This window comes from Artibeus jamaicensis, unplaced genomic scaffold, assembly GCF_021234435.1.
Source record: "Artibeus jamaicensis isolate MK-2021 breed Jamaican fruit bat unplaced genomic scaffold, CSHL_Jam_final contig_1998, whole genome shotgun sequence".
Classification (NCBI taxonomy): domain Eukaryota; kingdom Metazoa; phylum Chordata; class Mammalia; order Chiroptera; family Phyllostomidae; genus Artibeus; species Artibeus jamaicensis.
In genome coordinates, this window is record NW_026521407.1 from 16,054,892 (window position 1) to 16,072,978 (window position 18,087).

The 18,087-nt window shown below is 37.5% G+C and overlaps 1 protein-coding gene across 17 annotated transcripts in view; it reads right to left on the bottom strand.

Annotated features, from left to right (window-relative positions):
* BPTF (bromodomain PHD finger transcription factor) overlaps positions 1-18,087 on the bottom strand; it is a 137,903-nt gene that overhangs the window by 101,428 nt on the left and 18,388 nt on the right. For all 17 annotated transcript variants that reach the window (XM_053655507.1, XM_053655505.1, XM_053655498.1 and 14 more), the window contains exon 2: positions 10,520-11,342. In XM_053655507.1, coding sequence (XP_053511482.1) covers positions 10,520-11,342 — 823 coding nt within the window. The remainder of the gene's footprint in view (positions 1-10,519; positions 11,343-18,087) is intronic.

Consider the following 18,087-nt stretch of genomic DNA (forward strand, 5'->3'; position numbering starts at 1 on the left):
TGTGAAAGCAGACTTGGATAAGACACAGATGCAGCCTCTCGGAGCCTGAGGCATTTTATTTACCATAACAGTATCTGTCTTCAGGGTCACTGTAACAGTCAAAGGTATAATAATAATGCATGTATCATAGTGCCTGGGCATATCATTAGTGATTGATAAATATAAAATATTATTACTATTAAGATAGTAAACAAATAAAAATTTAGCAGAATTCCAGGAATGAATCACTAAGTGATTCTAAAGAAAGTAAATCATGAATAAATGAAAGACTATCGAAACTATCAAAATTTGAAAAGAAAAAAGATTAATAAAGGGTTCCTTTATCTGGCTTTTGCTCTTTCAAATCAGCATCTGCTGGCCTATGAGATTAATATATTTCTGTTAGAAGCTTTTTACAACAATTTCTGAATATAATTTCTTAAACCTATTATAGATTTCACTCTATAATGAATATTTCTACTGACTTATTACTGAGCAATGACAATGGTCTTATTTCAATTTCCAATTTTAAGGATGTCAGAGACCCCTAATCAAAAAAATTAATAAACAGCTTTTAAAAGGCAGTATCAAATCAAAAATCCAATTAAGCAATAATATCACATCAGAAAGCACTTAATGAACTTTGAGCATGAATGTTACAGCAATACTTGATTCTTTTTTTAAATAGATTTTTTAAAGATTTTTATTTATTTAAAAGTTTTTTATTGATGAGAGAAAGAGATCAATTTTTGTTTTACTTAATTATGCATTTCTTGGTCAATTACTGTATGTGCCTTGACCAGGGACAGAACCTGCAACCTTGGTGTTGGACAGTGCTCTAACTGATCACGTTACCTGGCCAGGGCTATTTATTTTCAGAGAGAGAAGGGATGGAGAAAGAGAGGGGGAGAAACATTGATGTGAGAGAGAAACATCAATAGGTTGCTTCTCTCGGGCACCCTGAACAGGGACTGAACCTGCAGCCCAGGCATGTGCCCTGACCTGGAATGGAACCAGGGACCTCTCCCTTTGAGGCAGGAGCCCAACCAATTGAGTTATACCAGTCAGGGCACTGCCTGATTATTTCTTTTCTAAAATGTCAGTCTTAAGGATTTTCCCTGTTATAAAGATGTTAACTTCTTTCTGCAACTGTTTGCTTTTTTCTTTTTCAGAAATATCAACAAATTTCAATGAAACAAAAAAAAATTCTACATAAAAATGTTCTTAGGGTAATTTACAACATGAAATATCAACATGAAAATGAGATGTTATGGAAATAAATTTAATTAAATGGCCATTCTGTCCATTTTTTCAAGCAACTCACAGACTATTTGAAAGGGTCCCTAACATCTGACTTAGCAGAATGTTCATCAACAAAGAACGCTTACTTATCATTTTAATCTTAATTTTCATCTTCACAGCAAACTCACTACTTCATATGACAATCTGCTCTAAACTGGAATTGTTCTTTCAGAAAGGTTTTACTCTTTAATGCAATGATACAAACCTAACACATCCACCAATTAGTCCTGGTTCTGTCTGTAAGGCAAAATCAACCTAACACATCCTTCAGTCTTTCAAATCTTTCACAACATCTATAACCCTCAGGGTTTTTTTTCTTTTCAGGACAAATATGCTCAAATATTTTCATTATTCGTCATACAATATGTAATCCAGAGTCTTCAGTACCCTAATATTCTTCCCCTAAATGTATTTTGTCAATGTCCCTCTAAAAATGTGACATACAAGAACTCTTTTATTTTGCTCATCAAAGATTAATACTTAACACTTACAATATTTTTATTCTTGAACCTACATGTTGGAAGACAAATTATTTAAGTGCATAAAAGCAGCAAAACAGAATGAACAATAACTGCTAGTGCTTTCAAAGAAAACTTGTTTTAATACTTATGACTTGGGCACATTTACATAGCTTATATTATCAAAATTACTTTTTCTGGCTGATGTAGCTCAATGGAGTGAGCACGAGCCTGTGAACCAAAGGGTCACGGTTCAGTTCCCAGTCAGGGCACATGCCTGGGTTGTGGGCCAGGTCCCCAGTGTGGAGGGTCCAAGAGGCAGCCACACAATGATGTTTCTCTCCCTCTCTCCTCCCCTTACCCTCTAAAATTAAATAAATAAAAAATCTTTACAACAAAATTTTATTTTTTCTAATTGTAAAAGTGACAACAGCAGCTTTCCTACATAAATATACATTGATTGATCTGTATGTATATTTGGTTTTGGAGGGTTTGGTTTCTACAGAAACTCTGTCCCTACAATGTTCCTTATGTTTACCCAAACTGGCCTGGCATCCCTACAGACACTAATCAGCTCAAGATGTTCCCAGGATGGCAGGAAAGGATGGTTGGGATAAAAATCTTTGCCAAAAAAATATACTTATGCGCAAACATACATATGTGTGCCTATATTTTAAAATCTGTTTGGCTTTTACTATGGCAAGATAAGTAAGAGTTTAGGGACTAACATTAAGTTTTTAGTTTCATTTCTAAACACACCTACAGAAACAAAGAATAAAAGGAACACTAGCATATACTGAGTTGAAAAGAATGTCCGCCAAAATTCATGTCTACCTGAAACCTTAGAATGTGACCTCATTTGGAAACAGGGTCTTTGTAGACATAATTAACTAAGGATCTTGAGATGAAATCATTCTAGATTTAACATAAACTCTAAATCCAATGCCAGGAGTCCTTGTAAGAAAAGGAGACAGAAAAAGAAGGTGATGTGAAGATACAGGGAGAGATGCAATTGATGCTTCTGTCTATAAGCCAAGAAACATCAAGGACTGCTGGCAACCACCATAAGCTAGGAGAGGGGTACAGAACTGAGTCACCTGAGAGCCTCCGGAAAGAACCAATCCTGTGACACCATAATTACAGACTTCTAGTCACTAGAATCATGACAGAATAAACTCTTGTTATTTTAAAGACTCAGTTTATGGTAATTAATTATGGCAGCCCTAGGAAACTAATATAGATTCTGATACTGGGAAATTAAATGTTATAACAAAATACCTAAAAAATGTGGAAATGGCTTTGGAATTGAGTAATGGGAAAAGGTTGGAAGAATGTGAGACACTTGATGGAAAAGCATAGACTGCCTTAAAGAAACAGTGATAGGCAAAGATTAGAATTACAAGGTCTGTCCAGAAGGTATCCTTCCATATAATATGAAAAATGGAGACATTCATTGAAGATACAAGAAACATTGTACATAGGACAATGACACCTCACTGTCCTTCTTCAAAGTAGGCACCTTGGGACTTCACAGAGTTCTCCCAATTGCCATCAGCTGATCGTATTTACCTGAATCTGAATCTCATCGACAGTTTAAAAGGTGATTTTAGTTTTGGGAAAAGTCAGAAGTTGAAGGGTGCCAAATCTGGGCTGTAGGGGGTCTAGATCATCTGGGTGATTTGATGTTCTGCCAAAAAACTCTGCATGATACGTGATGCTGCCATGATAAGGCTGCCTATCACCAGTTTCCCATAGCTGTGGCCTTCTGAATCACTGAATAGCTTCTGTGGAGGAACATTCAGGCCTAACGCAAAATTTGATGCAGATTTCTTGCTCTACTTGCTCAGTCATCTTGAATGCGACAGCCATACAGTAACCATGCTCACTCAACAGCGTCTACTGCCCCCACTGACTAGTACACTGAAGTCGTCATTGTTCACACATGTGTACTCCAGGCCACTCTCCTAGGCTACCAGGTTACATCAATGTTGCACAAACCATTCTCACTATATTAACAATAGCTGGACTTTTTCTGGATAGACCTTGTATGCTGCCAACAGGTCAGAAGCTGGAAAGGGCAAGGAAGGATTTGTTCCTAGAGCTTTCAGAGGAAGCATGCCCTACTAACATCTTTATTTTAGACTTCTAGCCTCCAGAACTGTGAGAGAATAAACTGCCATCCAGTTTGTGGAACTATGTTACAGCAGCCACAAGACAATAATGCAGGTAGGAAATTCAACAATTAAAGACAGCACTTAGGTCAGAACGCCTAAAACTGAATACTAATTCCGCCACTTACTAGTTGCGTAATGTTGTACAAATTACTTAACCTCTCTCTGCTCAACTTCTCCCAATATCAAAATGCTGTCAGGAGGGTTGAACTAAAGTATGTGAAGTACTCAGAACACACCTCATGGGTGCAATCAGAAGAGTTGCTATTATTTTCCTCATCTTGCAAAATATGTGATATCTACCTTATACCAATTATTTACAAATGAGATAGCTGTTTAAAAAGAAAAAGGCAGCCCTGGCTAGTGTGGCTCAGTGAACTGCACCCCAGCCTGTGAATCAAAAGGTCACCAGTTTGGTTCCCTGTCAGGGCACATGCCTGGGTTGGGGACCAGGTTCCCAGTTCTTCTTCCTCTATCTCTTCCTCCCTTCTCTTTCTGAAAATAAATATATAAAAAGAAAAAAGTAGAAGTGTTTCAGGGTACAAAAGGGAGAGACGAGACGCTCAGAGAAAAAAAGCCTTGGAGCTTTTTTAGCCCTGGAGCTAATAACATAGATAGGCCTAGACTTAAAGGGTAAGTTAGCCAAAAAGTTTTGGGGTGTTTAGTTTGCTTTTTATTTATTTATTTTTGGGGGTGGTAGGAAGCAAGAGAATTAATGTACAAAGTTAGGAACCTGCAAACTTTCTGTTAACAGCAAACCCAAGTAATTGAAACGCTTTTCAACTTGGGGGAAAAGATGACTTGATCAGAGCTGCTATTTAAAAAACCATCCTGCTCCGAAACTGAGAACAGAACTGAAGCATGGAGAGTTATATATATACCAGTCAGGAGGCCATTAAACTTGTCTACTGAGATGATGTTGACTTGTATTACAGTAGGGACACTGGTAATGGAGAGAAACTGATTCAATATTTAAGAGGTAATTAAAAAGCATAACAAACAATATAAGCCAAAGATTATTCTCAGGTTTCTAACTCGAGCAGCTGGTTGATGGTGATCCCATCTACTAACATGAAAACACTGAAAGAAAGGTAGGTAATGGGGAGGATGTAATGAGTTCCATTTTAGACATGTCATGGAGGTGCCTGCTGCTGGACATACAGAACTGGAAATGGGCAGAAGTGTAGTAACAGATGTAGGTTTACACCTGTTACTGTCATCTGTAGTAACAGATGACAGCCAAGCCAGGTAGCTTACAGCTAGAATGAGGAGATGCAAGTAAAAAGCTGTACAGGTCAAAAAGAATAATTTAGTTTTATTTAGCAAATGAAAAATAGCGTTTTAAAATGTTATGTTCAAGGTAATTTCATTTAGAGGAGTGTAACAGGTCACTCTCCTGGTGAAAGGTCAATTTTTCTAATTTGGCAATTCCTATTTTACTAAAAGTCTGAATGTCAGAGCAAATGATTGATAGGATGAAAGCAATATTTAAGATTGGTTTTCATATAATGGATTAATATCAATCACTAAATTATTTATCTAATATCTTGGTTCCTGATGCAGACAAAAAAGAACTTTTATTATATGCTTCACTAACCTATACAAAAAAAATTTTTTATGAGTATTAAACAAACAAAAATAATGGAATAAATTTCTACAAACTACTAGCAATATAATTAAAAATTGTTCGCTGCCCCAGGCTTTGTTTTAGGCATGCCTTCCTTGAACATCACTCATCGTTTTCAACTTACGGGCTTTCAGGGAATGTATATACCAAATGTTCACATACTGTGAACTAAGCAGGGTACATACATGGCTTCTAAACTTTCACAAGGAGTATACATATTATCTACCACAAGGGGGCACTTAAACTGAAATGGTCTTATCTAACTTTAGAAAGATAATCTTTCAGATTTACTCAAATTATTGACAAAGAATACTTAATTATCACTAACAATGATATTTAAAGTTTCGTATTTTACTTTAGAAAGAGTCAAATGTCAAAGCATAAACAAACATATCCTTATTTGTCTGAAATCTTCATTAAATTTAGTGTATTTTACTATGCATTTACAAAAGTCATTTGAGGGACTATAATTACATCTTTCAAAAACAAATAAATTTAAGAGAATAGTTTTATTGTCAAACATGTAACAAAGAATTTTACTGTTCAATTTAGAAAAGCAGATTATTTCATTTCATCAATACTGTAGCACGACTCCATCCATAGGTAGATGGATTCAAAGACAGTGTCTTCTATTTCAAATAATGTTTCAAAAACATTATTTTTATGACCTAGACATAAAAATATGGAAGTTTTACTTATTTGACATGTTTCCAAAGTTAGTTTCATATAATTTTTTAAAGATTGTATTTATTTATTTTTTAGAGAGAGAGGAAGGGAAGGAGAAAGAGAGGAAGAGAAACATCAATGTGTGGTTGCCCCCAGTTAGGGACCAGGCCTGCAACTAGAATCAAACTGGCGACGCTTTGGTTCGCAGGCCTACGCTCAATCCACTGAGCTACACCAGCCAGGGCCAAAGATAATGGCTTAAGTCCTCTAATTCATGTAATTTCAAAAGTTTGTACTTATTTAACTACATTAAAAAAAAAACTCCTGCTTGCCTGAGTATTGTTTTATATACTGGTACAGGGATATTAGGAAACAAAACATTTTGGAGTGACACTTAATTTATTTTCTAAAAATGCCTTAGTCTCAATTTTTTTAAGATCTTAGAAATATCAAGCCCAGGTATAGCAAAAATCATTACACTATCTTCCTCTCCCCAGTTATAAGCAGATTTTAACAGCTAAATCAAAGCAAGTTGCAGACTTCTGAAGATGATGGCTTGGAAACTATGCTACAGAATAAAATTAGTTACGGAAAATATTTTCATAAACGGGTTCTGAAAAAAAAATCCAGTTCTCACTTTCTAACAGTCAAGTCCTGGGGCAAGTTACTTAACTTTTCTGAGCTTCAGTCTCTTCATCTGCAGACAAAACAGCGCGTACATTATTGGGTTCTTGTAAGCATTAATGAAAAAAATATATATATAAAATGCAGCCCTAGCTGGTGTGGCTCAGTGGATTGAGTGTAAGCCTGCAAACCAAAGGGTCGCCAGTTTGATTCTCAGTGTAGGGCATTTGCCTGGGTTGTGGGCCAGGTCCCCAGTAGGGTACGTGATGTGCAACCACACAATGATGTTTCTCTCCCTCTTTCTCCCTCCCTTCCCCTTTCTAAAAATAAATAAAATCTTTAAAAAAAATAAGAAAAACATATATAAAATGCTTATAAGACTCTCAGGCACATAATAAATGCTCAATAATGTCGCTGTTGCCTACTGTTATCCTAGCCCATCTCTAATTACACCTTAGTCTAGAATCTTAAAACCAAGGCCTAGGCCTCTGATTATTGTGTAATAAGCCTTGCAAATGTCAACACCTACCCATTTGAGGACCTAGCTCCTTTGGCCTCTCTCTGGCCCCAAAGTGGAACACAGGAAAGGAAGTAACAGGCAGTGAGCATGAACATCCAAAGGGTGAAGAAAGGAGGGCAGAAGAGAAAAACATAGGAATGGGAGAAGAGGAGCACAGAATAAATTTCACTTACTTCCTAATTTGTTCACAGCAATCCTAAGGACTCTGAGTCCTTTGGGGGAAGACAGTTGAGACTTGGTAAACATGGCCTACTAACTGCTGTCTGCTTATAAAGACAGTGTCACTAACTTTTCACTTAAAATGAGATACGGCATTAAACTTCAACCCAAAATGTGGTTACAGTTATCACATTATTTGTTAATGACCTAAAAAGTTTCCATGCTACCACTTCCGTAACAAGATGACAAAGAAAAGGGGGGGGGGGGCATGGCACACAATAAACACCTTGACCAGATACTTGGGAGGTTAGGGTCAGGAAAAAAAATTTATACAAATTTCTAAAAATAACTGATCAAAACCAACTCGAAACAGAATAAAAACAAAGACACTGAAATAGAGAACAAGTGGGCAGAGACCAGAGGGGAGAGGGAAGGGAATTTAAGGGTGAAAAATGGGGAGAGATTTTGAGGAACAAGTATGAAAGACATAGGAATGAGGACTGGGGGGGGGGGAGGGGTTTGGAGGAAATGGGAGGGAGGTGGGGAGACGGGGCAGGGGGGCTGGGATGGGAGAAACAGACAAAAAACTGTACTTGAAAAATAACTAAATAAAAAAATTTATTAAAAAAAAACCAAAAACTCTATATAAAACTTTACAGTCCTGGCTGGTGTAGCTTGGTGAATTGAGCAAGGGCCTGTGAACCAAAGGGTCTCTGGTTCGATTCCCAGTCAGGGCACATGCCTGGGTTGCAGGCCAGTTCCCCAGTTTGGGGCATGTGAGAGGCAACCACATACTGATGTTTCTTTCCCTCTCTCCTTCCCTTCCTCTCTCTATAAAAATAAATAAAATCTTAAAAAAGAAAACTTTACATACTGTTTCTCGTATCAGTTTCTGGGTGAAGGGAATATAGATTGAATCTACATATCTCATTTTGCTCCCTCCTGAAGCCCTCTTAAACTGTGAAATAAATAAAGACAAAATTCACAGTGATAGAGAAAATGGGAAAGACAACAAAAAGAATTTTGGAAGCAGAAAAGCAAATGGACAAGAGATGACAGTCCTTAGCAGATCCAAGAAAGCCCAAGGCATATGCCTGGGTTGTGGGCCAGGCCCCCAGCTCAGGGGGTGGCGGGGCATGTAAGAGGAAGCAGATTGATGTTTCTTTCTTGCATCAATGTTTCTCTCCCTCTTTTTCCTCCCTTCCCTTATCTTTAAAATAAATAAAATATTTTTTAAAAGACACTGAAAATAAGGAGGGAGGTATATACAGCAGAGAACTGCTTGAATGCTGTTTAAGGACTAGATCCTTAAACCACCTATCCTCTTCAGTCCACCAGAGGTTTAGTGTCTACTAAAGATGGTAAAACAAGTTCTCTGGACCAGGGGACACAAGGCTCAGGTGGGAACAAGGGGACTGCACAGAAAATCAAGGGCACTGAGTGGCTATACACACCGTAGATGTTGTATGCATGTGAAGTAAAGCCCACTTCCACCACTCAGCCAGCCAGATCCTCGTGCTCCGATTGGAACACCAGAAAGGATCTCTCTGAGCCATCTGACCAGCTCGAGAAGAAGGACTAAAAAGAGTGACACCAGGGATTCCCAATAAAATAGAATAAGAAAATAACCCAACGGTAAAGCTCAAAATTGATAAGGCCTACCCACTTGCTCAGAGCTTCCAAACATTGATATAATCCCAGAGTATTAATCAGGAGCAAAAAATTAAGGATTAATAGATATCTGAGGATGGAAGAGACCAAAACAAACATCAAAGGACTTAGAACTACCAGATTGAAAGTGGCTACTAAATACCCACTGCATTAGGACAGACTCCAGATTAAGTCCAAACTGGTCCTACAAACAATCAATGAGTAGATTCAAATTTCTCAGCAGCGGTGCAGCAATAAGACAACTGCAAAAAATTCTGAAGATCTCTGCTTTCTCTGTACCATGTTTATATAAACTAAGGGTGAGCAGGGCTAAGATACTTATCTCTACCTGGCTTGGCCTGACCACATACAGATGAAGTTCCTGCTCTCTTCATGCCCTGCCACAGATTTTCATCCCACCGCATATTTTCTAATTTGACCTAATTCTGAGAACTGGAGGAAGGCTTTAAAAATTTCCAGGGGTGTCTAACAGGGGGCCTGTGGGCAGCATGCCACCCAGGATGGCTATGAATGAGGCCCAACACAAAACTGTAAATTTACTTAAAACCTTTTTTTTGCTCATCAGTTTTCCTTAGTGTTTGTGTATTTAATGTGTGGCCCAACACAACTCTTCTTCTTCCAGTGTGGCCCAGAGACATCAAAAGACTAGACATCCCTGTTAGAAGCTGACAACACAAAGTAGCTCACTCCCTCTGACCAAATTAACACAGGATGTCCAAAACCAAGTCCACACACACTACAACCCTGCCCAACATCTGGACTGAGGTGAATCCTCCTCTTTCCCAGACAGCTGCCTGACCTTCCCACTGACCTGCCTAGAAGACCCTCTTAAGAACCCTCAGAAAAGGAGAAGCCAGACTGGGACCCTGAGCCTACTGGGCTTACCTCCTGGGAGGCTGCAACCACTAATGGCAGAACTAATCTTTCCTTAAGACAGCTTCCTTAAGAACAGTTGGTTTGTTCTTGCTGTTCCATTTACATACAGACATAGTAAAACTAAAAAGAGGAGCAAGAAAATCCTAATGAGGGTGAAGATTACTTCAGGGTGGGCTGAGGGAACATAACTGGGGAAGGGCCCACAGAGGCATTCTGCCTAAGAACCTTCTACTTCCCATCCTAGGCATTGAAAATAATGTATATTTTGCTTTTTTATAATATACTCTTCTTTCACTGCAATTTTAAAAACTGTACTAATGTAAATATTTCTTCAAATGAGAGATTATTTAACTACACAACTGATTATTAAATCACAAAGATTTAGATCAGCAGCATAGTTCTGCTACACCAGGAGGAAACTGCCTTAATTTTAAATCATACAAAAATCAAAACCAGATTTACTTACATTATGAGCCTCCGGTTTAGGAACCAGTATTTTCTCCGACTTCTGTCATATCCAATAGGTTCATGTCGAATATACGGTTTGTTTTTTTGGATTTCAGCAACACAGTCAGTCACACCAGGCACCTTATGTGCTACGCAGACTTCACACTGCCATTCATCCTCTGGCACCTCCTCCAAAGGTGGTTTCACACATTCCAAATGGTACACCGCTGAACATGTCTCACAGCAAAGCAAATCCCCAAGTTTGTGACAAACCCTACAATGGTCATCATATTGGATCACCCCTTCAGACATCAGTTCCTCACGAGCAATATTTGTGGTAAGAAACTGATCCACTAAGAACTGCAGAACTTTGATTTTGTTCTCTACTGGTCCATAAGGATAGTCCTCTGCTTCTTGGTAAGGAAGCACATGATGGTACTCCTTATCACTCTCACAGTACACCCGCAGCACCTCCGGCCACGTCATTCCATCTATGAAATACAGCGTGGAGTTAACGCTATCTTTCAGATCAGCAGGTCCAAAGGTAGTATTGGAAGTGTCTTCTTCACGCAAAACTGCTTTCAAAAGCACAACGTGCATCTCCGCCATAAGTGTACACTGCTCTTGACTCACCAAAGCTGCACAGAAGTCCTCAAAGCGAAAAGGAGATAACCTTAAAACAGTGCCAAAGTTCCGCAGTACCTCATAAATGGCAATAACATTCATTATATGCTCATTAGGCACCATTAAATCCTCAGAGGACTTGGGAAATTCAAGGGGTGGGATATCTTTTTCTTCCAATATTGGAGAACGAGGTCGATGTACTCTTGGTTTTCGCCTACCTGTAGATAAATAAATGGTATAATTACAAATCAATACATCATTTTTACAGACTAAGGGTTTTCCAATTTTTCCTATTTGGATCTATACCTCAAAATTATATAAGCATACTTTTATTTTTCTAGTAATTGTCAAGTTAAAATAACACTAAGAAGCAAGGATGTAGTTCTAATTATTAACTCTATAGAAAATCTAAATTCTAAAACTAGACCACCTTCTTACACTATCTAAAAAAAAAACTCAAAATGGATCCAAAACAATAAAACTCCTGAATAAAAAAATAGGCAATAAACTCTCTGATATTGCTTGTGTTAATGTTTTTCTGATATAACTCCTTGGGTAACGGGAACAAGAGGAAAAATAAACAAATAGGACTACATCAAATTAAAAAGGTTTTGCACAGCAAAGGAAACCATCCACAAAATGAAAAGACAACCTACCAAATGGGAGGAGATATTTGCCAATGATACTCTGATAAGAGGTCAATAGCGAAAATTCATAAAGAACTCATACAACCTAACATGAACAAACAATCCAATTTAAAAAAGGGTCCTGGCTGGTGTTGCTCAGTGGATTGAGCGCGGGCTGCAAACGAAAGGGTCGCCAGTTTGATTCCCAGTCGGGGCACATGCCTGGGTTGCGGGCCGGGCCCCCAGTTATGGGGTGTGCAAGAGGCAACCATTGATGTTTCTCTCCCTCTCTTTCTCTCCTTTCCCCACTCTCTAAAAAAGTAAATAAATAAAATCTTTTTAAAAATGGGCACAGAAGCCCTGGCTGGTGTGGTTTATTTGGTTGGAGTGTCATCCTGAGAGACCAAGGGTCACAGGTTCAGTCTCCAGTCAGGGCACATGCAGGAAGCAACTGATAATGTTTCTCTCTCATATGACTATTTCTCTCCCTTCCTTCCCCTCTCTACAAAATCAATAGACAAGTCCCTGGGTGAGGATAAAAAATATAATAATAAATTTTTTAAAACTTTTAAAGGTGAGAGGACCTGAATAGACACTTCTCCAAAGAGGATATACAAATGGCTAATAGACATATTAAAAAAAATGCTCAATGTCGCTAATCATCAGAGAAATGCAAATTAAAAGCAAAATGAGATATCACTTCACACCTGTCAAAATGGCTATCATCAAAAAATCAACCAACAACATGTACTGGGCAGGATGATTAAAGAGAACCCTCATGCACAGTTGATGGGAATGCAAACTGGTGTAGCTACTTTGGAAAGCAGTGTGGAGGTTTCTCAAAACTTCAAAAAAAAAAAGAACTACCTTATGACCTGGCAATTCCATTTGTGGGTATTTTTTCAAAGAAATACAAAATACTAAGTCAAAAGAATATATGTACCCTTATTTTCACTGCATCATTATTAACAACAGCCAAGATATGAAAGCAACCTAAGTGGACACCAGTAGATAAGTGTATAAAGAAAAAACAGTACATATATACAAGGGAATATTACTCTATCATAAAAAAAGAATGAAATGTCCCTGGCTGGTGTGGCTCGGTGGATTGAGCACGGGCCTGTAAACCAAAGGATCATGGTTCGATTCATGTGCCAGTCAGGGCACATGTGTGGGTTGCGGGCCAGTTGCCAGCAGGGGACACACGAGGGGGCAACCATACATTGGTATTTCTCTCCCTCTCTCCTTCCCTTCCCCTCTAAAGATAAATAAATAAAAATCTAAAAAAATTTTTTTTAAAGAATGAAATGTTACCATTTGTAACAACATAAAATGACCCAGAGAGTACTATGCTAAGTGAAATAAATCAGAGAAAAACAAACCCGTATGATTTTAGTTATATATGGAACCAAAAGAACAAAATATATGTTCAACAACATATATATGAACAGCAACAACAAAATACCAGAAATAGACTCACAGATACACAGAACTGCCAGATGGAGGAGGGGCTGGGGGCATGGGTGAAAAAGTGAAGGGACTAAGAAGTGCAAATTGGTAGTTATAAAACAGTCACAGGAACGTAGAGTACAGCACAGGAAATATAGTCGATAACACCGGATTAACTTATATATGGTACCAGGTGAGTACCAGACTTATCAAGGGGATCACTTCGTAAGTTATATATATATATATATATATATATATATATATATATATATATATATATATATATATAATAGTCCTGGCTGGTGTGGGTCAATGGATGGAGTGCCAGACCAAGGGGTCACTGGTTCAATTCCAATTCAGGGCATATGCCTGGGTTTTGGGCCACATCCCCAGTTGGGGGCACTTAAGAGACAACCACACACTGATGTTTCTCTCCCTCTCTTTCCTTCCCTTAACTTCTCTGAAGATAAATAAATAAAATCTTTAAAAATAAATAAATAGATTACATCAATATAATATTCTAATCATTATGCTGTATATCTATAGAGTAATATAAAGTAATATTGAGTGTCAACTATAATTCAAAAAAGAGACAAGAAAATCTAAATTCAAATTTTTCCCATTATATTCCAAACTAGAAGTAAATTTTTTAAAAAGTATATTATAAGCAGCTCTTAATTCTGTAGAGAGATTAACTGGTTTAACAAGTAATCATGGTAATTTTTTTAAAGCATATTTGTGAAAGAGCTGACAAGAACATAAACAAGAAAAAACATCTCCATGTAAGGTAACAGGCAGAATAGATCTCATTTTGTCAGGTACAATACACAAATGCCTCTCAACAACCAGACAGGAAGTTCTCTGGTGCAGCATCCCTTTCCTTTGCCAGGAGCTGGGGGGGAAGGGGGAAGGAAGGAAGGAAGGAAGGAAGGAAGGAAGGAAGGAAGGAAGGAAGGAAGGAAGGAAGGAAGGGAGGGAGGGAGGGAGGAGGGAGGGAGGGAGGGAGGGAGGGAGGGAGGGAGGGAGGGAAAGAAAAGAAAAGGAAAGAAAAGGAAGGGGGAGGGGGGAGGGGGAGGGGAGGAGAGAGAGAAAGAAAGAGAGAGAGAGAAAGAAAGAAAGAGAGAAAGAAAGAAAGAAAAAAGAGGAAGAGAGAAGCAGTGTTCTAATACTGGGAAATAAAGGTGGGGGGGGCTCACCTAGAAAGCTACCAACAGTCTATCTTTTTAGGCAGTCAATTAAGCAACTTCACTTTTTTTTTTTTTTTTTTTTTTAAGAGAAAGAGAAAGACAGAGAAACACCAATCAGTTGCCTTTTTTCACAGGCATCCTGACTGAGGACCCAACCAGCAAACTAGGCTCATGCCCTGACCAGGAAGCAAACTGACAATGCCCAAACAACTGAAGCACACTGGTAAGGACCAGTTTAGCAACCTGACGAACTGTTTCCCAATTTCTAGGATGTGATGCCCAGGAACACATATGTATGTACATAAATATCAGTATGTAGCATTTGCAAGCTTTTTTATAATAAGCACACCTATCTCCCTCTTAACAAATCTATGAGCTATTACAATAAGCCCTTGCTGTATAAGTAGAAAAAAAATATTGAAAGAAACAAGTTTCTCCTAATGTTTAGAATACAGAAAATATATTTTTAAATATCAGAAATAATTTTAACAAGATCTATTAACATTAAATTCATTTTTGCACAATTAAATTTTATTAACCAGCTCTGGCTGGTGTAGCTCAGTGGATTGAGCACAGGCCTGCGAACCGGAGGATTGAGGTTTGATTCCCAGTCAGGGCACATTCCTGGGTTGCAAACCGATTCCCTGCAGGCCAGTTCCCAGCAGGGGATGCACAAAAGGCAACCATACATTGATGTTTCTCTCCCTCTCTCCTTCCCTTCCCCTCTAAATAAATAAATAAATAAAAATCTTCTAAAAAAATTTTATTAACCATGATTTTGGATTGCTGGTACCATCTTAACTGCCTCCCCCGACCTGCCTCCATTCCTTTCCCCCACCCTCAAGCTTGGTACATGGTACAAAGAGATGACAGTATAATGAAGAATACAAAAAGTCAAGATTTTCATTTATACAATGAACCTCACTATTCATTCACTGGAAAATACATTTTCCAAACAAGAATATACCTATACTTTCTGTAGAAAAAGTCCAAGGGATCACTCTGGGCCAGTCACTACTGGTGAGCCAAAACAGAGTGAACCCTCCTCCTCCATCTCAGCAAAGTTCACAAAACTGACACCATCTACACACATGCAGTTTTCACAGATTCATTTAATCACCAAATCACCACACTAGTAAGCATCATGACAGGTAATCCAGTCCATTTCAATGTCTTCTGGAAATTATAGGACTCATCTGCATAAGTATACATGAGAAAAAGCATAACAGGAGTAAAAGGGAACACTGAACCTAGAGAAATATCCTTGAACAAGAGAGAAGAAACGGAAGTCAGCAAACAAGGTAAAATTGCTTATAGAAACAGTCCTGTGTTCCTTCCAGGTGTCACTGTAAGGCAGTAACACAAATACTGTCTAATTTAATTTAATGTCCAATTTTAAACTATCAGCATTCATATATTCTGAAAGACTTTGGGTAACCATTGTATTATTTTGATTTTTTTAAGCATTTCATTCAGCTTTATGTTAAGCTAAAGTCTGTCAGTTTTCTGTTAGTATAAGAGGTATTAAAAGTCCATAAATTTTACATTCTGTATTATCTAGCTGGAAAACACAAAACAGCTTCTATTCAAACTACTACACACACACATATATGCACATATACGTATACATACACACATGTATACATATATACACATATACATAAACACACATACATCTGTATGTTTTATATATATGGAGCAATGTGAGGACTTCTGAAATCTAACATTAAGTACTGGTCAGTTCACTCTGAAACATTATTGGGAGAGAATAAATTTGCTCACTTTTTTTAGAAAGCAATTGGCAAAACTATCTGAATGAACATCCCTTTGATCCAGCAACTCTACTTCCTGAAATTTATCCCACAGATATATAAAAAACATAAATTTAAGTACAAATTTAAGTTCTAAATGCAACAGTTTATAAAAACTTAAGTTTTGTGTCTTAACCTAAATATACATCAATACTTAAATGAATTATAAATTATGATACACCTACATAATGGAATTCAGCCTAGCAGTTGAAAAGAACAAAGTAGTCCAGGCTGCTGTAGGCCAGTGGATTAAGCATGGGCTGAGAACCAAAGGGTCACCAGTTCGAGTCCCAGTCAGGGCACATGCCTGGGTTGCAGGCTAGGTCCCTGGTAGGAGGTGCTCGAGGAGCATCCACAGATTGATGTTTCTCTCCTTTTCCTTTCCCTCTCTCTAAAACTAAATAAATAAAGTATCTCTAAAAAAAAGAACAAAGTAAAAATTCACACATGCTAAATGAAAAACCTTTAAGACACATCATTAAGTAGAGGGGAAAAAATAGCTATAGAATAATGAGTACAATCTCAAATGAGAAAAATCAGAAACATAAAAAAAGAAAGAAAAAGGGGCAATGATAAAGCATACATGTGTAAGAGGTCATGTGAGAATCTTTTTTTAAGTAGTTGCTTCTGGGAACAAAAACTGGATAACAGAAAAAATGACAGACTAATTTTTTACCATTTTATATTTTTTAATATCAAATGCATGCATTTTTATTATAATATTTTAAAAGAAAAATACTGATCTGTTATCTATGCAAACATATATATAAAAGGTTAATATTTAAATCAGTAAGATGACACTTTTACTAATGGCTACTGATAAGTCTTGTATGAATATAAACATAAGGTCATTATGCCAAATTCAAGGATTCAGGCTTACAGAACTGAACACAGATTATCGTGTATAATGAGAAAATTCAAAATTAAACCATTTAAGCCCTTCAACTGTCAATCATTAGTAAGTAATTTCAACCATTCATGGAAATGGTTTTTTTTTAAATTTTTATTTATTTATCTTTAGAGGGGAAGGGAAGGAGAGAGGGAGAGACAATGTATGGTTGCCTCTCGTGTGTCCCCTGCTGGGAACAGCCAGCAACCCAGGCATGTGCCCTTACTGGGAGTCAACCACAATCCCTTAGTTTGCAGGCCTGAGCTACACTAGCCAGGGCTTCATGGAAATATATTTATAATATAATATGCCACTGAGGATTATGCTTATTACCATTTTCAATACTGATCTAATATAGAGCTGATAAGTTGATTGTCCTGTATTTAAATAAAGGATTAACATCAATTTCACTAGTTATCAGGAAAAGGCAAAGTAAAACCACGAGATACTATTTCATACTCATCAATGGCCAAAAATTTGTAAGTTGAACCAAACAAACTTTTGGGGAGAAGGTAGATTAACAGAAACACCAGTGGGACAGTAAACTGGTACCACCAGTCTGCAGAGCAATTCAGTAATTAGGTTAAGGTTCTGTATACAATCCTGAAAAAGCAGTTTGCACATTTTTACCCATGATGCAAAGTAAGAAGTACATTTTATATCTCAATCCAGTACTCACATATCCCAGAACTAAAGTTCTGCAAAATTAGTTTCCCTATGTCTTATATTGGTTATATCTCTATCTTATTCTTCTAACTTCTCTTCTATCCTCTTTCTGCTTTTAAGACATTCAGCCCACAATTTGAATAGCATTTCTACAGAGAAGCCTTCATGCATATGCAGAACATTCGATATTGTTTATAAAAGCAAACAGTCAATTGAGCTGGTAACAACCAGATAGATGTACATCAACAGGGAAATAGTTAAGTTGCGGAATATTTATTTGACAGAATTCTAAAGAGGAGTCTTGACTAATTTAAGGCTACATATGTCAGCATGGA